Below are 26,514 nucleotides of genomic sequence, written 5' to 3'. Positions count from 1 at the left end.
AATCATAACCATACTGAGATAACACCTCACACTGGTCAGAGTGGCTAAAATGAACAAAACAACAGACTGTAGATGCTGGCGAGGATGTGGAGAGACAGGCACCCTCCTACACTGTTGACGGCAATGTAAACTGGTGCCGCCGCTCTGGAAAACAGTATGGAGGCTCCTGAAAAAATTATCAATAGAACTCCCCTATGACTGAGCAGCACCACTGCTGGAGATATACCCAAGGGATATAGAAGTGCTGATGCGTAGGAGCACATGTATCCCAATGTTCACAGAAGCATATTCAACAATAGTCAAATCACGGTAAGAGCCTAAGTGTCCATCAACTGATGAATGGTTCAAGAAGATGTGGTTTATATATACAATGGAATACTACATGGCAATGAGAAAGAATGAAATCTGGCCAATTGTTACAATGTGGATGGACCTCAAGGATGTCATGCTAAGCGAAATAAGTCAGGCAGAGAAGGACAGATACCATATGTTTTCAAACAGAGGTCTAACAGGGGAAACCTAACAGAGGCCCATGTGGAGGGGAAGGGGGGAAAAAGAGTTAGGGAGAGGGAGGGAGGCAAATCATGAGAGATTCTTGAATACAGAAAGCGAACTGAGGGCTTAAGGGGGAGGGGTAAGGGGAAAGGGGGTGATGGCATGGATGAGGGCTCCTGTGGTGAAGAACACTGGGTGTTATATGGAAACTAATTTGGCATTTAACAATATATAAAAAAATTTGCATATAAAAATATGTACAAATTGCAAGTGAAAAAAAGAAAAAAAATGTCAATTTTAACCAAAACAGCCTACACATTTAATGAAATCCCTCTCAAAATAACACCATTTTGCACAGAGCTAGAGCAAACAATCCTAATTGGTATGAACTATAAAAGACCCAGAATAGCCTTGAAAAAGAAAAGCAAAACTGAAGGTACCACAATTCCATACTTAAAGTTATATTACAGAGTTGTAGTGATCAAGAAAGTATGGTGCTGGCATAGAAATAGACACATAGATTAGTGGAACAGAATAGAAAACCCAGAAATGGACCCAAAACTATATGGTCAACTAGTCTTCGACAAAGCAGAAAAGAATATCCAATGTGGAAAAGACAGTCTCTTCAACAATTGGTGTCGGAAAAACTGGACATCAATATGCAGAATGAAACTGAACCACTTTCTTATACCATACACAAAAATGAATTCAAAATTGATGAATGACCCAAATGCGACACAGAGACAAAAAGCCTTTAAAATCCTATATAACAATAAAGGCAGCCACCTCATTGAACTTGGCCATAGCAACTTCTTAGTAAAGTTGCCAGAAGCAGGGAAAACAAAAGCAAAAATGAACTTTTAAGACATCATTAACATAATGAGGGAAATACAAATCAAAACCACAATGAGATACCACCTCACATCTATCAGAATGGCGAAAATTAAGCACACAGGAAACAACAGATGTTGGCAAGGATGTTGAGAAAGGGGAACCCTCTTACACTGTTGGTGGGAATGCAAATTCCCTGTTGCACTGCAACACTGTTGGTGCAGCCACTGTGGAAAACAACATGGTGGTTTCTCAAAAATTTAAAATTGAACTACCCTGTGATCCAGCAATTCCACTACTAGGTAGTTACCCAAAGGATACAAAAGTACAGATTTGAAGGGGAACATACACCTCGATGTTTTATAGCAGTATTATCAACAATAGCCAAACTATGGAAAGAGCTCAAGTGTACATTGACTGATGAGTGGATAAAGAATATATACATATATACATATATGTATATATACACCACATCTTTTTATCCATTCATTATATATAATATACTATAATATAACATATATACCACATCTTTTTTATCCATATTATATATAATATAAAATATATAACATAACATAATATATTTACACCACATCTTCTTTATCCATTCATTATATATAATATAATATATCCATTTATTACGTATATGTATATGTAATAGAATATTAGTCAGCAATCAAAAAGAATGAAATCTTGGGGCGCCTTGTTGGCTCAGTCAGTTAAGCGTCGACTTAGTCTTAGGTCATGATCTCATGGTTCGTGGGTTCAAGCCCCGCATCAAGCTCTGTGCTGACAGCTGGCTCAGAGCATGGAGCCTGTCTTCAGATTTTGTGTCTCCCTCTCTCTCTGACGCTCTACTGCTCATGCTGTCTCTCTCTCTCTCTCTAAAACAAATAAAAGCAGTAAAATAATTTTTAAAAGGATGAAATCTTACGTTTTGCAACAACATGGATGGAGGTACAGTGTATTATGCTAAGCAAAATAAGTCAGAGGAAGACAAACACCATATGATTTCATTCATATGTGGAATTTAGGAAAAAAAAACAAAACAGATGAACATATGGGAAGGGGAAAAAAAGAGGAGGGAAGCAAACCATAAGAGACTCAGCATAGGAGAACAAACTGATGGCTGATGGAAGGAGATAGGTAGTGAATGGGCTAAGTGGGTGATGGGTATTAGGAGGTCATTTATTACGATGAGTACTGCATGTTATATGTAAGTGATGAATCACTAAATTCTACTCCTGAAACCACTATTACAGTACATGCTACCTAACTAGAATTTAAATAAAATTTGGAGGAAAAAAATTAAGTTTTTCTTTAAATTCCAGTTAGTTAATGTGCAATGTAATATTACTTTCAGGTGTACGACAGTGATTCAACACTTCCACACTGCACCTTGTGCTTATCACTACATTGGCACTCCTTACTCTTCATCCCCTATTTCACATGTCCCCCACCCACCTCCCGTCTGATAGCTATCAGGTTGTTCTCCATAGTTAACAATCTGTTTTTTTATTTGCATCTCTCTCTCTCTCTCTTTTCTCCCTTTGTGTATTTGTTTTGTTTCTTAAATCCCACATGAGTTAAATCATAGGGTGTTTGTCTTTCTCTGATTTATTTCGCTTAGCATATCATTCTACACCTTCAATCATGTTTTTGCAAATGGCAAAATTTCGTTCTTTTTGATGGCCAGTATTCAATTGTATATATTTATATACCACTTCTTTATCCATTCATCAATCGATGGACACTTCAGCTGATGCTGTAACTTGGTTATTGTAAATACTGCTGCTATAAACATATGGGTACATGGGTCCCTGTAAATTAGTATTTTTGTATTTTTTAAGTAAATACCTTGTAATGTGATTGTTGCATCAAAGAAGAGTTATATTTTTAACTGTTTGAGAGACCTCCGTACTATTTCCCATAGTAGCTGCAACAGTTGGCATTCACACCAACCGTAGAAACGGGTTCCCCTTTCTCCACATCCTTACCAACACTAGTTGTTTCTCATGTTAATTTTAGCCATTCTGACACTTGTGAGGTGATATTTCATTGTAGTTTTGATTTGCATTTCCCTGATGATCAGTGATATTGGCCATCTTTTCATGTATCTGTTGGCTATCTGTATTTCTTCTTTGAAAATAATGTCCATTCATGTTTTCTACCCATTTTCTAATTGGATTATTCATTTTTGGGGTGTTGAGTTTTATAAGATCTTTATATATTTTGGATACTAACCCTGTTTCAGATATGCCATTTGCAAATACCTTAATCCATTCCATAGGGTGCCTTTTAGTTTTGCTTTTTCCTTCACTGTGAAGAAGCTTTTTACTTTGATGAAGTCCTGTAGTTTATTTTTGCTTTTATTTCTCTAGCCTCAGGAGATACATCTAGAAAGAAATTGCTATCTCTGATGTCAAAGAGGTTATTGCCTGTGTTCTGTTCTAGGATTTTTATGGTTTAATGTCTATATTTAGGTCTTTCATTTATGTATTTATAATTTTTAAAAATTTTTTTATAATAGTTTATTATCAAATTGGTTTCCATATAACACCCAGTGCTTCTCCCCACAAGTGCCCCCCTCCATGACCATCATTATTTTTAATTTATTTTTGTGTATGCTGGAAGAAAGTGACCCAGTCTCATTCTTTTGCATGATGCATGCAATATTATACTGCAGTAACTTACTGCAGTATTCCCAGCACCATTTGTTGAAGACACTGTCATTTGCCCATTAATTTTCATTCCTGCTTTTTCAAAGATTAATTGGCCATGTATTTGTGGTTTCATTTATGGGTTCCCTCTTCTTTTCCATTGATCTATGTGTCTTTTTTTGGTGCCAGTATCATAATATTATTTTAATCACTACAACTTTCTAATATAACTTCATCTTCATGTGTTTCCATATTTGTTTTTACTTTCTTTTCTGATTGCCTGGTTGACCCATTCATTCTTCAGCAGTGTTCTTTAACCCCCATGCTTTTGGAGGTTTTCAAGACTTTATCCTGTGGTTGATTTCAATTTCACAGCATTGTGATCTGAAAGGGTGCATGGTATGATCTTAATTCTTTTATGTTTATGGCCCTTTGTAGGAAAGTGGACGGACCTTGAGGGTGTCATGCTGAGCGAAGTAAGCCAGGCAGAGAAGGACAGATACCATATGTTTTCACTCATAGGTCTAACAGGAAAACAGGAGAGACCTAATGGAGAACATGGGGGAGCAGAGGAGGGAGAGAGAGTTGGGGAGAGAGAGGGATATAAAATTTGAGAGACTATTGAATGCTGAAAATGAACTGAGAGTTGAAGGGGAAGGGGGGGGGGGGGAAAGAGGTGGTGGTGATGGTAGAGGGCACTTGAGGGGAAGAGCACTGGGTGTTGTATGGAAAACAATTTGACAATAAAATATTATGGGAAAAAAATTCTTTTATATTTATTGGGGGCTGCTTTGTGACCCAGTATGTGTGAATGTACCATGTGCACTTGAAAAGAAAGTGTATTCCATTTATTGGAGATATAGAATTCTAAATATATCTGTCAAATCCATCTGGTCAAAAGTATTATTCAGAACCATTGTTTCTTTACTGATTCTCTGTCTAGATGATCTATCCATTGATGTAAGTGGAGTATTAACGTCCCCTACAATTAACAAATTCTTATCAATAAGACTGCTTATGTTTGTGATTATTTTATATATTTGGGTGCTCCCAAATTCAGTGCATATTGATAATTGTTAGCTCTTCCTGATGGAGAGACCCTGTAATTATTATATAATGCCCTTCTTCATTTCTTGTTACAGCCTTTACTTGAAAGTCTACTTTGTCTGATATAAGTATGGCTACTCCAGCTTTCTCTTGACTTCCAGTAGCATGATAGATATTTCTTTATCCCCTCACTTTCAGTCTGAAGGTGTCCTAAGTCTAAAATGAGTCTCCTGTAGACAGAAAATAGATGGATTTTGGTTTTTTATCCATTATGCTACCCTTTGTCGTTTGATTGGAGCATTCAGTCCATTTACATTCAGTGTTGTTACTGAAAAATCTGCATTTAGATTCATTGTGTTCTCTGTAGAGTTCATGTTTGTAGTGGTGTCTCTGGTACCTTGTATTCTTTGCAACATTTCCCTCATAGAGTCCCTCAGGATTTCTTGTAGGGCTGGTTTGGTGGTGATGAATTCTCTCATTTTTCATTTATTTTGGAAAACCTTTATGTCTCCATCTATTTTTAATGACAGGCTTGCTGGATAAAGGATTCCTGGCTGCATATTTTTCCTGTTCATCACATTGAAGATTTCCTGCCACTCCTTTCTGGCCTGCCAAGTTTCAGGAGATAGGTCTGCTATTATGCTTACGTGACTACCTTGGTATGTTAAGGCCCATTTGTCCCTAGCTTCTTCCAGAATTTTCTCCTTATCCTTGTATTTTGCCAGTTTCACTATGATATGTGGTACAGAAGATCGATTCAAGTTACATCTGAGGGGAGTTCTCTGTGCCTCTTGGATTTCAATGTCTGTTTTCTTCCCCAGACTTGGGAAGTTCTCATCTATGATTTATTCAAATACCCCTTCAGCCCCTTTCTCTCCCTTCCAATTCCTATGATATGGACTTTTTCCCATTTCATTGAGTCACTTAGCTCTCTAATTCTTCATTCTTGATCTTGCATCATTTTATCTCTATTTTCCTCAGCTTTCTCTTTTTCCATAATTTTATCTTCTAATTCACCTATTCTCCCCTCTGCCTCTTCAGTCTGCTCTGTGGCCGCTTCCATTTTATTTTGCATCTCATTTATTGCATTTTTAAATTCATCATGACTATTTTTAAGATTCTTGATCTCTGAGCAACGGAGTCTCTGCTGTCTTCTATGCTTTCTTCAAGCCTAGTGATTAATTTTATGACTGCTATTCTAAATTCTTGCTGTTATGTCACTTATATCTGTTTTGATCAATTCTTTAGCTGCCACTTCTTCCTGGAATTTCTTTTGAGAATAATTCTTCCGTTTCATCATTTTGGCTAGTTTTCTGTCCCTTATAATTTTTAAATGCTTGTTATGTGCTCTCTACCTGTGAGCAGTGCTATATTAAAGGGGGCACATACACTGTCCAGGGCCAGGCCCTACAGGAGGTGTTTTTTGGAGAGTGTTATTTGCTCTCTGTTCTTATAACATTGTATGGTTTGGTGTAGGTGGATCCCGCCTCCACTGTGGGCCCTGCAGACCAATCCCTGAAGCCCCACCTTGGTGGTGGTGGGGAGAAAAATTGTGACTTCCCAGTCCCTTCATCACGTACCAGGTATCCCAAATCACTCCTTTGGATCCGTCCTCACTGTGCCACAGGCACAGATGAGGCAGGCTGTCTTGATCCGCAGTCTCCTGTGTCCCACACACTTAGCTTGGTTTTAAACTCCCATTCTGTGCATGTTAATGATGCCGCCTCATATGTAGTCTTCTGGCTCTGCTTCAGCACTTCAGGGGAGGGGACCAGTTTCTCCTGTTTCAGACTGCACTCCTGTCTACCACTGAACTGGACATGACTCCCCTCCTCCCCGGGTGTGCAAACAGTGCAGCCAGCCCCAGTCCAAAGAAAGCCCTGCAGTTAGTACGGACCGTTCTACTTCTCTGCCATGTTCTCTAATATAACGTAAAATCCAGAATTGTGATGGCTCCAGTGTTGTTTTTCTTTTTCAATATTACTTTGGTATTTGGGGTCTTTTGTGGTTCCGCATAAATTCGAGGTTTGTTTGTTCTTGCTCTGTGAAAAAATGCTGGTGGTATTTTGATAGGGATTGCATGAAATGTGTAGATTGCTTTGGGTAGCATAGACATTTAAAAAGTATTTGTTCTTCTAATCCATGAGCATGGAATGTCTTGCCATTTCTTTTTGTCCTCTTCAGTGTCATTCGTCAGTGTTTCCTAGTTTTCAGAGTACAGGTCTTTCACCTCTTTGGTTATGTTTATTCCTAGGTATCTTTTTTGTGTGTGTGCACTTGTAAATGGAATTGACTCCTTAATTTCTGTCTCTGCTGCTTCATTATTGCTGTATAGAAATGCATTAGATTTCTATATCTATGTGTATCCTGGATCTATATGTATCCTGAGACTTTACTGAAATCATGTATCAGTTCTAGCAGTTTATTGGTGGAGTCTTTCAGGTTTTCTGTATAGAGTATCATGTTATCTGTAACTAGTGAAAGTTTGACTTCTTCCTTGCTAATTTGTATGCCTTTTATTTCTTTTTGTTGTATGAATATTGTGGCTAGTACTTCAGGTACTATGTTAAATAACTGGTGGTAGTGAACATTTCTATCTTGTTCCTGATAGAGCGGAATAGCTCTCAGTTTTCCCCCATTGAGGATGATATGAGCTATGAGTTTTTTATGGATGGCCTTTATTATATTGAGGAATGTTCCCTATAGGCCTACCTTTTGAGGGTTTTTATCATGAATGGATGTTGTACTCTGTCAATGCTTTTCAGCATCTATTGAAGTGATCATATAATATCTTTTCTTTTATTAAGGTGGTATAAAACATTGATTGTTAATATTGTACACCCTTGCATCCTTTGAATAAATGCCACTTGATTATAATGAGTAATTTTTAAATGTATTGTTCCATTTAGTTTGCCAGTATTTTGTTATCAAATTTTGCATGTATGTTCATCAGAGATATTGGCCTGTAGTTATTTTCTTTTGTAGCATCTTTTTATAATTTTTTGTATCAGGATAATGCTGGCCTCATAGGATGTGTGTGGAACATTTCCTTCCTCTTTTATTTTTTTGAAATTGTTTGAGAAGAATAGGTATTAACTTTTCTTTAAATGTTTGGTAGAATTCACCTGTGAAGCTCTCTGTTCCTGGACTTCTGCTTATCAGGAGGTTTTTACTTACCGATTCAGCTTATTTCCTGGTTATCAGTATGTTCAAGTTTTTTATTTCTTCTTGTTTCAGTTTTGGTAGTTTATATATTCCTAAGAATTTATCCATTTCTTCCAGGTTGTCCAATTTGTTCACATAGTTTTTATATTTCTGGGGTACTGGTTGTACTTTCCCATCCCTCATGTGGTTTTATTTATTTGAATACTTTCCCCTTTTTTTGATAAGTCTAGCTATACGTTTATCAATTTTATGAATTTTCTCAGTGAACCAGATTCTGCTTTCATTGATCTGTTCTATTGTTTTTTAGATCCCATGTCATTTATTTCTGCTCTAATCTTTATTATTTTCTTCTTTCTGCTGACTTTAGGCTTTGCTGTTCTTTTTGTAGCTTTAGGTGAAAGGTTGGGTTGTTTATTTAAGATTATCCTTGCTTCTTGAATTCAGCCTGTTTTGCTATATACATCCCTCTTAGGACCACCTTTGTTCCATCCTAAATATTTTGGATCATTGTGTTTTTATTTGCATTTGTTTCCATGAACTTTTTAAATTTCTTCTTTCATTTCCTGGTTGACTGATTCATTATTTAGTAGGATGTAGTTTAACCTCTATATTTTTATGTTTTGTCCACATTTTTTCTTGGGATTGACTTCTAGTTTCATAGTGCTGTGGTCAGAAAAGGTACATGATATGACTTCAATCTTTTTTTTATTTATTGAGGCCTGATATGTAACCTTTGTTTCCTCTAATCTGAGGAATGTCCCATGTGTCCTTGAAAAGAATGTATATTCAACTGCTTTAGAATAGAATGTTCTGAATATATCCAGTCTATCTCGTCCAGTGGTCATTGAAAACCATTGTTTTCTTACTTAGATGATCTATTGATGTAACTGGGATGTTAAGTCCCCCACTAATTTTGTATTGTTATCAAATAGTTCCTTTATGTTTGTTATTGTTTCATGTATTTGGGTGCTCCCTTATGGGTACATAAATATTTGTAATTATTAGATCTTCTTTATGTATTGTCACCTTGATTATGGTATAGTGCCCCTATTTGTCTGTTTTTCCAGTCTGTTTTAAAGTCTAGTTTGTCTGATATAAATATTGCTACTCTGGCTTTCTTTTGACACTCACTTGCATGAAAAATGTCTCTCCATCCCCTCACTTTCAATCTGCAGCTCTTTAGGTCTATAATGTGTTTCTTGTAGGTAACATATGGATGGGTCTTTTTTTTTTATCCATTCTGACACCCTATGTATTTTTTTTTTTGGCGAGTTCGTAGAATTTAATTTTTTAAAATAGTTTATTACCAAGTTGGTTTCCATATAACAGTGTTCTTCCCCAAAAGTGCCCCTCTCCATGACCATCAACTCCCTTCCCCTTACCCCTCCCTCTTCAGCCCTCAGTTTGTTTTCAGTATTCAAGAGTCTCTCATGATTTGCTTCATTCCCTCTCCCTAACTCTTCAACCCCGCTTCCACTTCCCATGGTCCCCTGTTAGGTTTCTCCTGTTAGACCTATGAGTGAAATCATATTATATCTGTCCTTTTCTGCCTGACTTATTTCACTTAGCATGACTCCCTCAAGGTCCATCCACTTTGCTACAAATGGCCAGATTTCATTGTTTCTTATTGCCATGTAGTATTCAATTGTATATATTACCACATCTTCTTGATCCATTCATCAGGTGATGGACATTTAGGCTCTTTCCATGATTTGGCTATTGTTGACAGTGCTGCTATGAACATTGAAATACATGTGCCCCTATTCCTCAGCACTTCTGTATCTCTTGGGTATATCCCCAGCAGTGCTACTGCTGGGTCATAGGGGATTTCTTTTGATAGTTTTTGAGGAACCTCCACACTGTTTTCCAGAGTGGCTGCACCAGTTTGCATTCCCACCAACCATATAAGTGACACCCTATGTATTTTTATTCATCATTTAGTCCATTTACAAAGTAATTCTTGGAAGGTATGTATTTATTGCCAATTTCTTACTTGTTTTGTCATTGTTTCTGGTGATTTCTCTGATCTTTTCTTGTCTTTGTCACTTTTGCTTTCTCCTTTGCCCTCAATCAGTCCCCTTTCATATTTCTTGCAGGGCTCATTTAGTAGTCACAAATTCCTTTAGTTTTTGTTTCTCTAGGAGACTGTACCTCTGCTTCTATCTGAATGAAAGCCATGCTATATAGAGCATTCTTGGTTACAGATTTTCCTCCTTTGGCATTTTGAACATATCATGCCACTATCTTCTGTCTTACCAAGTTTCTGTTGAGATGTCTCCAGCTAGCCTTATGGGCTTTCCCTCATCAGCTTATGACTCCTTTTGTCTTGCTGATTTAAGATTTTTTCTTTATCACTATGTTTTCCAAATTTAATCTTGGTGTTGGCCTGCTTTCATTGATTTTGATAGGATTTCTCTCTGCCTCTTGGATCTGGATATCTGTTTCTTCCCCCAGATTAGGGAAGTTTTCAGCTATTATTTACTCAAAGAAATTTTCTGCCCCCTTTTCTCTCCTTCTTTTAGGACTCGTAAATGAATGTTATTATGTTTGATGGAGTCACTGAATTCCCTAAATCTATTCTCATGTTGCATAAGTCTTCTTTCTCTCTTGAGTTCAGCTTCATTATTTTCATTATTTTGTTCTATCTTACTAATTCATTCCTTTGCTTCTTCCAGCCTGCTTTTCATTTTATCAAGCCTCTTTCCAATTTTGTTTTTGTGCTCTTCATCTTTTATTCTTTTTTTAACTCTTTTTATCTCTGTGGTAAGGGTCTCACTGAAGTCTTCTTTTTCTCAAGCCCAGTGAGTATTCTTATAGTTGTTGCTTTAAATTCTCCATCAGTCATGTTACTTATATCTGTTTTGTTCAGAGCTCTGTCCATGGTCTTATCTTGTTCTTTTATTTAGGAGAAATTCTTCTGTCTTGGCATTCTGTCTATGTCTTTGCCTTTTTCTGGGTGTTGGAAAAGCCAGTTATGTCTCCTGCTCCTGAAAGCAATGGCCTTATGAGGAACAGGTCATGTAGTGCCAAGGGCCTATTGCTTCAAGGAGTGTCTTTTGTATGTTCTACTTATACTCTGCTACTGGGTTTTGTCTGCACTTCATTCAGGCCAGTCTGCAGAGGCTCCCCTTTGCCTGAGTGTGTGCAGTGTTTGGTCTCTGGTCTGAATGTGGTGAGTTTTAACTAGATGTGCTCTAGTCTGCTTATGAAATGAAATCTGACACTCCTTTCACCAGGACGTAGGTCCTGCAGAATTCTCTCGACAGGAATTTGTGTTGGTCTTCTTGGGGAAAGGCCTGCCCGCCTGAGGCAAGTGTAACTGCAAAGGGCACCCCATAGAAGTGAGCATTATGGGGCTTGATTTAAGCACATTAGGCAGCCAGTGTCATTTCTGTACAGCTTCTTGCAGGTGGCATTGTGTTTATGCTGAGGGGAAGAAGAGGGACATAGCACCATTCAGCACGTGTTCCTGGAGATGTGTCTCTGAATGCTGCATCTCAGGAATGTTCTCTGAATAGAGCAAATAATCTCCCCACTTTGTGCCCAGTGTTCTTCAGATTACTGTTTACCTGCTGTCCACCCCCAGCTTCTGCCCTCTCTCCAAGAGCAGAACAGTGTCCTCTGGGCTCAACCCCATCCAAGATGCTGACCTTTAAAACTCCAAGGTTTATGCCCTGCTGGTTGCAAGAACTTAGGAAACTCGTCCTCTATCATTTTCCAAGCCAATGGTTTTGGGGAAACCTTCTTTTGAATCCCCCTATGTGCTTGAGTCTTTCTCTCTCTCACCCTAATCTCTGTGACCACATCTCACTCCTCTCCACAGCACCCATGGTCCTTTCTCCCCTAAACCCCATCTCTCCACTTCCTACCTTCTTTGATGTGGCTTCTTCTCTCCCTTTAGCTGTGGAGTTTGTTCTGTCAGTCTTCAGGTCTATTTCTGGTCTATTTATGATAATTTGATAGTTATCTATTTGTCTTCCTGAGATGAGATGAGCTTAGGGTCCACCTACTCCACAGCTATCTTCCCTCTTTCTCCTCCAAGTGAATTTTTATTATAAAGATGAATATGCTTCCAGTTTGTGGCATGATGCATATGGAACATAGATATCCTCTCTGCCATGTCCTGAAACTGCCAGGGAGATGTTGAAATGTAATAGACCCTTGTAGATACCTTAGTTGAATCTGTGCAATGAATGTTGGAGCAGGTGATATCCAAGGTCCCTTCCAACCATAGTCTTATTCACTGTAGCACTCCAGCACTGATCGTAGGACCTGGAGAGCCACAACCTACTGAGTGGCCATGTGGAACCTTCTAGTGCCCAGCCATGAAGCAGGTATGGAAGAGTGCATGGACAGAGAAGGAGCAGGAAAGAGGCAGTGGTCAGGTGTCGGTGAGGTCTGTGGGTTCAGTCTGAACAGGATCCCCATGCTCCCCTCATGCAATTGCCCCTCTCAATGTTTGACCCTGCAATACCCTGGCATGCCTGTCCTGACCATCACCTGAATGGCCCTGTGGACCCTTGTGGTTCCCCCACAGTAGAAAAAAGCTTTTTTTTTTTTTTAATGACAGCTTGACAATATCTACCAAAGGGCCTATGTCTGAGCAAAGATTTTTCATTATAACATTGTTTTTAATAGTTTTTTCATTTTCATTTTGTTCAGTTTCATTTCAGTTCATTTTTCATTACAACATTGTTTTTAATAGTTGTTTAATAGAAACGACTAAGATTTTTCATCAGAAATAGTTTGCTTAAATTGTGGTATACTGATGCAATAAAAACCCATGCAACACTTAAATTTATTTTATTTTATTATTTATTTTTGAGAGAGAGAGAGAGAGAGAAAGTGTGAGTGGAGGAGGGACAGAGAGAGAGAGACAGAGAGAGAGAGAGAGAGAGAGAGAGAGAGAGAATCCCAAGCAGTGTCCACACTGTCAGCACAGAGCCCCATGCTGGGCTCAAACCCATGAACCATGATATCAAGTCCTGAGCCACTCACGCAACATTTTTTGTAGGAGAATGTGGAAGCTCACTCTTTCCAAGTTATAGTAAGTAGAATTATCTCCAATTTAGAGAAAATGAAAAAGAAATCAGTGGAAAACTGTGTGTATATAATACTACTATTTGTGTGAGGGGAAAAAAACCCACCCTGTTTCAGTACTTTTATATGTTTAAAATCTAAAAGGATACAGAGGGGTGCCTGGGTGGCTCAGCCAGTTGGACATCCAACATCAGCTCAGGTCATGATCTCAAAGTTCATAGGTTCAAGCCCCTCATTGGGCTCTGTGCTGACAGCTCATAGCCTGGACCCTACTTTGGATTCTGTGTCTCCCTCTCTCTCTGCCACTCCACAGCTCATGCTCTGTCTCTCTCAAAAATAAATAAACATTAAAAAAAAAACTAAAAGGATACAGAACGAAGTCATGAAATTGGGAATTTGTTGCTTCCCGGCGGGAAATTTGGTGGCTGAGAGACAGGGACAGAAGGGAGACTTTCCCTGTGTACCACTTTAAACCTTCAAATTTTGAATGTTGTGAATGTATTACTTTTCAAAAGACATACAATAAAAAATGTTAAATATTGTAAAAATACCATATGTATGTTGTCTTCATATATTTATATAAACATGAAAATCAAAAGATCTGGACTGATACATGCCAAATAACAAACTGGTGTTATGCCGTAGGATGGGGAAGTAGAAGGTTGATGTGTGTGGACAGTGAACTTTTATGTTTTACTTTAAATTGCTTGAATTTGAAAATGAGATTTCATAATTATACAAATTAAGCACATATAAAAGGTCTTGCACATAAGACTAAGAGTACTAGGCTGAGAGGATAGCTTTTTCAATTCAGTCATAAATGTATGAGAGGCTTACCCATATTAACTTTGTCTTGGGGCATCATCCCCTTGAGTCTTTCATAAGTCCTTGCCAAGCAAGGACTCACAATAAAACAGTAAACTGGCCATCAGTCTTATAATAAATGACCTCTGTGAAGAATGGTGCAATTTTTGATATCAGAACTATCCAGGAGGCAAATAGTATAGAAAGATAAGCAGATGAAACCCACTCTTACAGCTGTCTCAAAGATACAACTGACATTTCAAAAGCACATAATCGGAAGATACTGTTGTGTTTTAATAGTTTAACACAATTCAAAGTTACCGCTCTGTGCATAATGACTTTAGCAATGTTGATGTTGTAAATGAAAGTTCACTGTGATTTTTATACTAAGTTTATTGGTTTTTTCCTGTAAAATTAGGACTGCAGATTATTCCCCCACCAGTCTTAGTTCAGGGATGTGACCTTAACCAGAGGCAGTTATGCAGTCATGTGGAACCTGCCTTTCTAGTACTAGAAAAGAAATTGTCTCTAATTACTGACCAATAAATTTGAATCCAGACTGCTTATTTAAAAAGTGTATAGTCTTTGAGGCTGCTGAAAAGAATTTGTGATTTACAGTCAATAATCCTGTGTTTAAGACCAGAATATATTATATAGTAGCTGTGTCACTATGGATAATCAACCACTCCTGATACTTAATCAGCTGTCCCTATCCTATTACCTATCTCACAAAGTTACTGAAACAATAAAATGAGATAACATATCATGTTGTAGACTATAGTGTTGTGCAAATAATGTCATTATAATCTTTTAGCACCTACAGTGGAAGAGATAATAAGTGGCTATCGTAACTTCCCTCACATTGTTATAAAGAATATTTCCCCTTTAGTTTTATAATCACATGGCAACTTTTAAAACATGAAACTTCCAGAAAGTCTCATTAAAAATTTGGCACTATATCTTGTTTCTGTCACTGCATGGGAAAAAGTTAAGAATTAAAAATTTGTAACAATACTAGACAATACTTAATAATAGGAAAACAAAACAAATTTGTTTAGTTCTATGTCTTTCTCAACTCTTAGAAATGGACAAAAAATAGTGTAAACACTGATTTTTTTCTCTTAAATTTCAGTTATCTACCTCATATTCTACCATGCCATCTTTGTGTTCTTTACCTGGACCTACTGGAAGTCTATATTTACACTCCCACAACAGCCAAACCAGAAGGTAAGAATACTGGTTACTCCATAAAGACTAAAGACAGAGGAAAGTAGAAATCCCAAAAACAAAACCAAACAAACAAACAAAACAAGAATCTTCCATTACAAAAGAGAGAGTCAGGGTAATCTTTAAAAAGGACTCTTAGTGATAAAGGTAAATTAAGAGTAGGATAGTCTATTGAAGGACAGTCTATTGCAAAATCACTGGCCATAGATACCTTGAAGACTAAGAAACCACTATCTGAACTGGTGATATAATTAAAGAAACAAGAACCAACATGGATACTGATGACTCATCTAGTTCAATTCTGTAAAACTGTTTTGTTACAACCCAGTGATACTCTGGAAGACAACTCCTAGAAAAAATTACAATAGTTAAACTGCACTCCCTTGAATCAAACTGTATTGTGTGGTGTTTGAGAGGGTTTATCAAAGAGTTTATAATTGTATCAGACATTTATGCTGTGACTACTGTAAAACAAATTATGTTGTCAAGTAGAAAAAAGGAATGATGAAAGAGTAAACAGCTTCCAAACATTAGGAAACATACTGATTTAAATTTCTCCACTTATGGAACAAAAATGGTACACTAGAAAACTAAATTAGATACAAATGAAAACAGTAATACAGGAATTGAGAAACATAAGATATGTAAGATACATAGTAAATAAATTGCAAAATGGCAGCAGTCCTTCCTTATGAGTAATTATTTCAAATATAAATGGATTAAACCATCCAACTAAAAGGCAGACATTGAGAAATAAACAATATCATCTATTTTTAAATTTTTAATTCTAGTATAGTTTATGTGCAGTGTAATATTAGTTTCAGATGTATAATTTAGTGAGGGCAGCACTTACATACAACACATGATGCTCATCACAAGTGCACTCCTTAATCCCCATCACCTATTTTAACCAATCCCCCCCCCACCTACTTCCCCTCTGGTAACCATGAGTTTGTTCTATATTAAGAAACTGCTTCTTGTTTGTCTCTCTCATTTTTTCCCTTTGTTCATTTGCTTTGTTTCTTAAATTTCACATGTGAGTGAAATCATATGGTATTTGTGTTTCTCTGACTTATTTTACTTAACAATATATTCTCTAGCTCCATCCATCTTGTTGCAATTGGCAAGACTTCATTCCTTTTATGGCTGAATAATATTCCAGGATGTGTGTGTGTGTGTGTGTGTGTGTGTGTGTGTGTGTATACACAGACACATATATGAATATATAATAATAATTAATAAAAATATATTACATTTTCTTTATCCATTCATATGTCAGTGCAAACCGCGGCTACTGCCATAATTTGGCAATTATAGAAAAAATCGCTTAACACAGATCCCAAAAAACTCTGAACACAAGCACAAAGCATGGAGCTCAAAACCCAGAAGAAAACTTAACCTTCCAATTCCAGGGTGAGTAAGAAAGCAATGAGCCCCATCGGCTGTGTGGGCACTGCCTGCTGTTGGCTCTCCAGCCTTAGAGTCTTTGGAGGTTTGCTATGGATCCCACGTCTGATCACCAATAATAACCTTGCAAATAAAACTACCAGTTACTTATTTTACTAGCAAAAACATCGTTTTGGGTAATAGCAGAGAATTGCAATCTGGGACAAATGAGCTACAGCAAAAACATCCTGACTCCATTTTAGGGAGGTTTCCTGTGATTAATTTGCACAATTATTAATGAACTAATCTCATCTTTTAATTGTAGTAATTTTTCCTTCATTTGGTTCATTTTATCTTTCTTTTCTTAATTTATTGGCATGAATACTTAGCAGCTCATTCTTGCTCTTTTATAATAATATAATAAAGGTGTATTGGACCCATAAAAAAAGAAATAAACAGTGGTGCATATAATATTTTTATAATAGTTTATTGTCAAATTGGTTTCCATATAACACCCAGTACTTCTCCCCACAAGTGCCCCCCACCATGACATCACCTCCTCCCCTCCCTCCCCCTCCCCTTTCAGTCCATGGTTCATTTTCAGTATTCAAGAGTCTCTCATAATTTGTGTCCCTCTCTCTCCCCAACTCTCTTTCCCCCTTCCCCTCCCTATTGGCCTCTGTTAGGTTTGTTCTGTTAGACCTATGAGTGCAAACATACGGATTCTGTCCTTCTCTGCCTTACTTCACTTTGCATGACACCCTCGAGTTCCATCTACTTTGCTACAAATGGCCATATTTCATTCCTCCTCATTGCCATGTAGTACTCCATTGTGTGTGCACACACCACATCTTCTAGATCCATTCATCAGGTGATGGACATTTAGGCTCTTTCCAGGATTTGGCTATTGTTGAATGTGCCACTGTGAACATTGGGGTACATGTGCTCCTATGCATCAGCCCTTCTGTATCCTTTGGATATATCCCTAGCAGTGTTATTGCTGGGTCATAGGGGAGTTCTATCCATAGCTTTTTGAGGAGCCTCCACAGTGTTTTCCAGAGCGGCTGCACCAGTTTACATTCCCACCAACAGTGTAGGAGGGTCACCATTTCTCCATATCCTCGCCAGCATCTATAATTTCTTGATTTGTTCATTGTAGCCACTCTGACCGGAATGAGGTGGTATCTCAGTGTGGTTTTGATTTGTATTTCCCTGATGATGAGTGACGCTGAGCACCATTTCATGTGCCTGTTGGCCATCTGGATGTACTCTTTGGAGAAGTGTCTGTTCAGGTCTTCTACCCATTAATACACTGGATTATTCGTTTTTGGGGAATAGAGTTTAGTGAGCACCATGTATATTTTGGATACTAGCCCTTTATCTGATATGCCATTTGCCACTATCGTTTTCCATTCTGTCGGTTGCCTGCTAGTATTCTTGATTGTTTCCTTTGCATTGCAGAGGCTTTTTATCTTGAGGAGGTCCCAGAGGTTCATTTTTGTTGTTGACTTCCTTGCCTCTGGGGATGTGTCCAGGAGGAAATTGCTGCGATTGAGGTCTAGGAGACTATTTCCTGCTTTCTCTTCTAGGGTTTTTATGGTTTCCTGTCTCACATTCAGATCCTTTATCCATTTTGAGTTTATTTTTGTGACTGGTGTAAGAAAGTGGTCTAATTTCATTTTCTACATGTTGCTGTCCACCTCTCCCAACACCACCTGCTGAAGAGGCTGCCTTTTTTTTTCCATTGGATACTCTTCCCTGCTTTGTCAAAGATTAATTGGCCATACACTTGTGGGTTCAATTCTGGGTTCTCTATTCTATTCCATTGGTCCATGTGTCTGTTTTTGTGCCAATACCATACTGCCTTGATGATGACAGCTTTGTAGTAGAGGCTAAAGTCTCGAATTGTGATGCCTCCTGTTTTGGTTTTCTTCTTCAATATTACTTTGACTATTCAGGGTTTTTTGTAGTTCCATACGAATTTTAGGATAGCTTATTCTAGCTTTGAGAAGAATGCTGGTGCAACTTTGATGGGGATTGCATTGAATGTGTAAATTGCTTTGGGTAATAATGACATTTTAACAATGTTTATTCTTCCAATCCATGAGCACGGAATGTTTTTCCATTTCATTGTGTCTTCTTCAATTTCCTTCATAAGTCTTCTATAGTTTTCAGCATACAGGTCTTTTACATCTTTGGCAAGGTTTATTCCTAGGTATTTTATGGTTTTTCATGCAATTGTGAATGGGATCTGTTTATTGATTTCTCTTCCTGTTGCTTCATTTTTGGAGTATAAGAATGAAACTGATTTCCGTACATTGATCTTGTACCCTGCAACTTTACTGAATTCATTGATCAGTTCTAGAAGGCTTCTGGTGGAGTTGATTGGGTTTTCCATGTAGAGTATCATGTCATCTGCAAAAAGTGAAAGTTTGACTTATTCTCTGCCAATTCCGATGTGTTTTATTTCCTTTTGTTGTCTGATTGCTGATGCTAGGACTTCCAACACTATGTTAAACAACAGTGGTGAGAGTGGACATCCCTGTCGTGTTCCTGATTTCAGAGAGAAAGCTCTCAGTTTTTCCCCATTGAGGATAACATTAGCTGTGGGCTTTTCGTAAATGGCTTTAATGATGTTTAAGTAAGTTCCTTCTATCCCAACTTTCTCGAGGGTTTTTATTAAGAAGAGACGTTGTATTTTTTCAAATGCTTTTTCTGCATCTATCTACAGAATCATATGGTTTTTGTCTTTCTTTTTGTTAATGTGATGTATCACATTAATGGATTTGCGAATATTGAACCAGCCTTATTACCCAGGAATAAATCCCACTTGATCATAATGGATAATACTTTTTATATGCTGTTGAATTCGATTTGCTACTATCTTGTTGAGTGTTTTTGCATCCGTATTCATTAAGGATATTGGCCTGTAGTTCTCTTTTTTTTATTGGAGCTCTGCCTGGCTTAGGACTCAAAGTGATATGTGCTTCATAAAATGAGTCTGGTAGTCTTCCCTCCATTTCTATTTTTTTGGAATAGCTTGAGAAGGATCAGCGTTAACTTTGCTTTAAATGTATGCTAGAATTCCCCTGGGAGTCCATCCACCCCTGGGCTTTTACTCATTGGGAGATTTTTGATAACTGATTCAATTTCTTCACTGGTTATGGGTCTACTCAGATTTTTTATCTCTTCCCATTTGAATTTTGGTACTACATTTGCATTTAGGAATTAGTCCATTTCTTCTAGATTGTCCATTTTGGTGGCATATAATTTTTCATAGTAATCTCTGATGATTGCTTGTATTTCTGAAGGATTTGTTGTAATAGATCCATTTTCCTTCATGATTTTGTCTATTTGAATGTTCTCTTTTCTTCCTGAGTAGCCTAGCTAGAGGTTTATCAATTCATTTATTTTTTCAAAAATCCAACTCTTGGTTTCATTGATCTGTTCAGTTGTCTTTGTGGATTCTATCTGTTTAATTCTGCTCTGATCTTTATTATTTCTTTCCTTTTGCTGGTTTTGGAGTGATCATGCTGCTCCCTTTCTAGTTTCCTTAAGTGCTCTCTTAGATTTTGAGTTTGTGCTTTTTATAGTTTGTTGAAATAGGCCTGGATTGCAATGACCTTTCCTCTTAAGACTGCCTTTGCTGCTTCCCAGATAGTTTGAATTGTTGTATTCTCATTTTCATTTGTCTCCATATATTTTTAATTTTTTCACTAAATGCCTGATTGGCATCATTCTTTGGTAGGGTATTTTTTAACCTCCACATTTTTGGAGGTTTTCCAGACTTCTTCCTGTGGTTGACTTTGAGTTTCATAGCATTGAGATCTGAAAGTGTGCATGGCATGATCTCTATTTGTTTATACTTATGGAGGGCTGCTTTATGTCCCAGTATGTGGTCTATCTTGGAGAATGTGCCATGTGCACTCGAAAAGAAGGTAAATTTCCTATCTTTAGGATGTAGAGTTCTAAATATACCTATCAGTTCCATCTGTTCCAAAGTGTCGTTCAGGTCCATGGTTTCCTTAGTGATTTTCTGTCTGGTTGATCTATCCATTGCTGTCAGTGGAGTATTAAAGTCCCCTGCAATTAGCACATTTTTGTCAATAAGGTTGTTTCTTTCTGTGATTAGTTGCTTTATGTATTTGGGTGCTCCCGAGTTAGGCGCATAGATATTTATAATTGTTAGCTCCTCCTGATGGAGAGATCCTTTAATTATTATACAATGTCCTTCTTCATCTTTTGTTACTGCCTTTATTTTAAAGACTAGTTTGTCTGATATAAGTATGGCTACTCTGGCTTTATTTTGGTGGCCAGTCGCATGGTAGATATTTCTCCATCCCCTTATCTTCAATCTGAAGGTGTCTTCAGGTCTAAGGTGAGTCTCTTGTAAACAGCAAATAGATGGGTTTTGGTTTTTGATCCATTCTGCTACCCTGTGTCATTTCACTGGAACATTCAGTCCAATAATAACAGTCAGTGTTATTATTGAAAAATGTGGTTTTAGATTCATTGTGTTCCTTGTAGAGTGCATGTTTGTAGTGATGTCTCTGGTACTTTTATTCCTTGCTACATTTCCTTCATAGAGTCCATCTTAGGATTTCTTGTAGCACTGGTTTGGTGGTCATGAATTCTCTCAACTTTTGTTTATTTGGGAAAACCTTTATCTCTCCTTCTATTTTGAATGACAGGTTTGCTGGATAAAGAATTCTTGGTTGCATATTCTTCATGTTCATCACATTGAAGATTTCCTGCCATTCCTTTCTGGCCTGCCAAGTTTCAGTAGATAAGTCTGTAACCACTCTGATGTAACCACTCTCTTTATCTTTATATTTTGCCAGTTTCACTATGATATGTCTGAAGGTCATGCTGAAGATCGGTTTACGTTACGTCTTAGGGGAGTTCAGTATGTCTCCTGAATTTTAATGTCTTTCTCTTTCCGCAGATATGAGAAATTTTCGTGTATAATTTGGTCTAACATGCCTTCAAGCACTCTGTCTTTGTCTTCCTCTTCAGGAACTCCTATGATACGGACATTGTTCTGTTTGATTGTATCACTCAGTTCTCTGAATCTCCTTTCGTGCTCCTGAATCATTTTCTTTCTCTTTTTCTCAGCCTCCTCTTTTGCTATAACTGTGTCTACTATTTCACCTCTTCTCCTCTCTGCTTCTTCAATCCGTTCAAAACCATCTCATTTATAGCCTTTTTTTTTTTTAACTCATCACAGGTTTCTAATATGAGTATCAATATCATCTCTGACAGCTTCTATGCTTTTTTCAAGCCCAGTGATTAATTTTATGACAATTGTTCTAAATTCTTGTTGAGCTATGCTGCTTGTGTCTGTTTTGAGCAGTTCTGTAGCTGTGATTTCTTCCTGGAATTTCTTTGGAGGAGAGTTCTTTCGTTTCATCATTTTGGCTAGCTTTCTGTCTCTTGTCCATTTTAAAGCTCACAACCATGAGATCTTGACCTGAGCCAAAATCAACATCAGATGTTCAACCAACTGAGCCACCCAGGCAGCTCTGATATTGTCATTTTAAATTTTAATTATTCTAGTTATTAGTATAAAGTATTTTCCCTCTATACATGCATATATGTTTATGCACTTGGAAGAGGGCGTGGATGAACATAGACCACATTGCTGACATTGGGTACCTTACATAAAACATTCTTATAGCATTACATTTCTTATCGAGGCACAATGAATAGTATTATTTACTTAATTAAGAATTCCATTGTTTTAAGTGTTTATATATTTTGAAAGAGAGAGCGTGTGTGTGTGAGCTCGGGAAGGGGCAGAAAGAGAATTCCAAGCAGGTTCTGCACTGACAGCATGGGCTGATGTGGGGCTCTATCCCATGATTTTGAGATCATGAGCTGAGCTGAAATCATGTGAGACCCTTAACTAACTGAACCACCCAAGCATTCCTAAAATTCCATTTTAAGGTACACATTACATAATGTATAATTAAGTGGCATTTAGTACATTCAGAGTGTTGTGCAGCCATCACCACTATCTAGTTCCAGAATATTTTCATCACCTCAAAAGAAAACCCTGTATGCATTAAGCAATAATTCCCTCTTTCCCTCATCCTCAGATTCTGGCAACCATTAATCTACTTTCTATCTCATTAGGTTTCCTTCCTTTCTGGATATTACATATAAATGGTATCAAACAATATGTAGTCTTTGGTGTCTGGTGTCTTTGTTAGCAAAATATTTTCAAGATTCATCCATGTTGTGGCATGTATTAGGATTCACTCTTGTTATGGCTGAACAGTATTCCATTTATGGATATACCACTTTCGGTTTATCCATTCATCTTTTGATGTATAACTATTTGTTTGAAGGTCTGCTTTCAATTCGAGTTTATACCTAGGAATAGTATTGCTAGGCCACATGATAATTTTATGTTTAACTGTATGAGAAACTGAAAAACTGTTTTCCACACCAGCTGTACCATTTTACATTCCCAATATCAATGTATGAGGATTCAGTTTCCCACACCACATTATCACTTTTTCCATTCGTTTGTTCTTTCTCACTCTCTCCCTCCCTCTCTCACTCCCTTTCCTTTCTTTCCATATATATGTATATCATGGACTTCTTAGTGAGTGTTAAGTGGTATCTCAAGGTATTCTTGATTTACATTTCTCTATGACTAATGATGTCAGTCATCTTTCCATGCGCTTATTAGCTATTCATATATATTCTCATTTATTAGTTGGGTTGTTTGTCTTTTTGTTCTTGGGTTGCAAGAATCTTTATATATTCTGGATACTTGACATTTATTAGGTATGTAATTTGTGAATATTTTCTCCATTCTATAAGTTGTTTTCTTTGACTGTTGGTAGTGTTTTGATGCCCAGAGGTTTTAAATTTTAATTTATCTACTTTTACTTTTGTTTTCTCTGCTTTTGATTTCATATCCAAATGATGATTGCCAGATCCAATGTCATGAAATTTATACCCTGTGTTTTCTTTTAAGGGTTTTGTAGTTTCAGTTTTTTACATGTAGGTACTTAATCCATTTAAGCTAGTTTTGGTATATCGTATAAGGTAAGGGTCCAACTTCATTATTTTGCATGTGCATGTCCAGTTTTCCCAGTACCATTTGTTGAAAAGACCATCTTTTTCCCGTTGAATGGTCTTAACAACCTTTTCAAAAATCATCTTACCGCATATGTGAGGATTTATTTGTGGTCTCTTACTTCTATTCCATTAGTCTTTGCGTCTGTACCACACTGTTTTGAACCCTGTAGCTTTGTAGTACGTTTAGAAATGAATAAGTGAGACTAGCAACATTGTTCTTTTTCTTTTTTCTTTTTTTAATCGTTTATTGTCAAATTGGTTCCTATATAACACCCAGTGCTCTTCCCCACAAGTGCCTTCCTCCATTACCACCACGTACTATCCCCTGTCTTCCTCCCCGTTCAGCCCTCTGCTCATTTTCAGTATTCAATAGTCTCTCGTGATTTGTGTTCCCCTCTCTCCCCAACTCTCTCCCCCTTCCCCTCCCTATGGTCCTCTGTTAGGTTTCTCCTGTTAGACCTATGAGTGCAAACATATGGTATCTGTCCTTCTCCACCTGACTTATTTCATTGTTCTTTTTCAATATTATTTTGGCTATTTGGGATTCCTTGATATTTCATATGAATTTTAAGATGGAATATTCTATTTATGCAAAAAGTATCATTGGGCTTTTGATAGAGATTGCATCAAATCTGTAGACTACTTTGGGTGGTAACAACATTCTTAACAATATTAACTTTTCTAATCTATAAACATAAGATGTCTTTCCATTTATTAGTATCTAATTGATTTTAGCAATAGTTTTCAGTTTTCAGTGTACAAGATTTTCACCTCCTTGATTAAGTTTATTCTTATGTATTTTATTATTTTTCATGATATTGTAAATGTAATTGTTTTCTTGATTTTTCTAATTATTCATTGCTAATGTATGGAAATGCAGCTGATTGTTGTGTGCTGATTTTGTATCCTGCAATTTTGCGGAATTTATTATATTATTTCTAACAGATTTTGGTGGGGGAATCTTTAGAGTTTCTATATATAAGATCATACTATCTATGAACAGAGGTACTTTTACTCTTTTCTATCCAATTTGGATGCCTTTTATTATTATTTTTTTCTGTCCTGCTTACACTGGTTAGAAAAAATGTTCGTCTCAGGGCACCTAGGTGGCTCAGTCAGTTGAACATCTGACTTCGGCTCAGGTCATGATCTCACAGCTCATGAATTCAAGCCCTGCATCCGGCTCTATACTGACAAGTCAGAGCCTGGAGCCTGGATCAGATTCTGTGTCTCCCTCTCTCTGCCCCTCCCCCAGTCACATTCTCTCTCTCTCCCTCCCTCCCTCCCTTTCTCTCTTTCTCTCTCAAAAATAAATATTAAAAACAAGAAAGTGTTCCTCTCTTCTCTCTCTATTTTTTAAGATTCTGAGGACTCATGTTAATTCTTCTTCTGATTGAATTTATCTGTGAAAACATCTGGTCCTGAAGTTTTCATTGTTCATTGGTTTTTTTATAATTAAATCTCTTTATTTCTTTTAGGTATATTCATAGACTTTCTTTCTTCTTGATTCAGTTTTGGCTCTTTGTGTATTTCTAGGAGTTTTCCTGTTTTATCTAGGTTTCTAATTTCTTGGCACACAATTCTTCATACTCTTTTCTTATAATTATTTCTGTAAGGTCTGTAGTAATTTCCTACTTTCATTTCTGATATTAGTAATTTGTGTCCTCTCTCTCCCTCTCACTCTCTTATCCATTTAGCTAAAATTTCCTTCATTTTGTCAATCTTTTCAATGTCCCAATTTTTATGGTATTATTTTATTGATTATTTCTGTTTTCTATTCTTCATTGGTTATTATCCCTGCTCCAATGCTATTTATGGCTTCAAACCTTGGGATTGCACTTCATTTTCTTATTTTTTCTTGAATGTTTTATTTATTTTTGAAAGGGCAGATAGGGAGACACAGAATCTGAAGCATGCTTCAGGCTCTGAGCTGTCTGCACAGAGCCTGATGTGGGGCTGAAACTCATGAACTGCAAGATCATGACCTGAGCTGAAGTTGGATGCTTAATGGACTGAGCTGTCCAGGTACTCTGGTCTTCATTTTTTGATTCATTAACATGTAAAGAGTATTGAATTGATATTACTCCTTTTATAATATATGTATTTATAGCTATAAATTTTCCTCTGAACACTGCTTTATTGCATCCTATAATTTTTGGTATGTTGTATTTCATTTTCATTTGTCTCAAACTATTTTTATAATTTCTCTTGTGATTTTTTATTTAATTGATTAGTTGTTTAAGAGTATGTTGTTCAATGACACAAATTTGTGAATTTATACTTTTCCTTCAGTTATTGATTTCTACTTTCATTCCACTGAGGTCAGAGATTGTATGATTACAACCTTTTAAATTTTTTGAGACTTGTGTTTTCCATACTAACATATGATCTACACTGGAGGGAAGAATGTGTATTCTACTATATATGTGTGTTGCATCTAGTTAGTTTAGAGTGCTATGAAATCTTTATTATTCTTTATTGTTCTTCTGTCCAGATGCTCTACCCTTTACTGAAAATGGGTTACTGAAATCTTCAGTTACTACAGGAGGCATAAAATCCCAAACTTTAGCTTCTACTACAAAGCTGTCATCATCATGACAGTATGGTATTGGCACAAAAACAGACACATAGACCAATGGAATAGAATGGAGAACCCAGAATTGGACCCACCAATGTATGGCGAATTAATCTTTGACAAAGCAGGAAAGAGTATCCAATGGAAAAAAGACAGCCTCTTTAGCAGATGGTGCTGGGAGAGCTGGAGAGCAAC

The 26,514-nt window shown here is 37.1% G+C and overlaps 1 protein-coding gene across 1 annotated transcript in view; it reads left to right on the top strand.

Moving 5' to 3' along the window:
• ZDHHC15 (zinc finger DHHC-type containing 15) overlaps nucleotides 1-26,514 on the top strand; it is a 182,161-nt gene that overhangs the window by 53,739 nt on the left and 101,908 nt on the right. Inside the window, exon 3 of the mRNA XM_029930895.1 lies at nucleotides 15,172-15,266. Within this exon, the coding sequence (XP_029786755.1) occupies nucleotides 15,172-15,266 (95 nt within the window). The remainder of the gene's footprint in view (nucleotides 1-15,171; nucleotides 15,267-26,514) is intronic.

The sequence above is a fragment of the Suricata suricatta genome, chromosome X (assembly GCF_006229205.1).
Source record: "Suricata suricatta isolate VVHF042 chromosome X, meerkat_22Aug2017_6uvM2_HiC, whole genome shotgun sequence".
Classification (NCBI taxonomy): domain Eukaryota; kingdom Metazoa; phylum Chordata; class Mammalia; order Carnivora; family Herpestidae; genus Suricata; species Suricata suricatta.
This window is presented reverse-complemented; position numbering and strand designations above follow the sequence as displayed.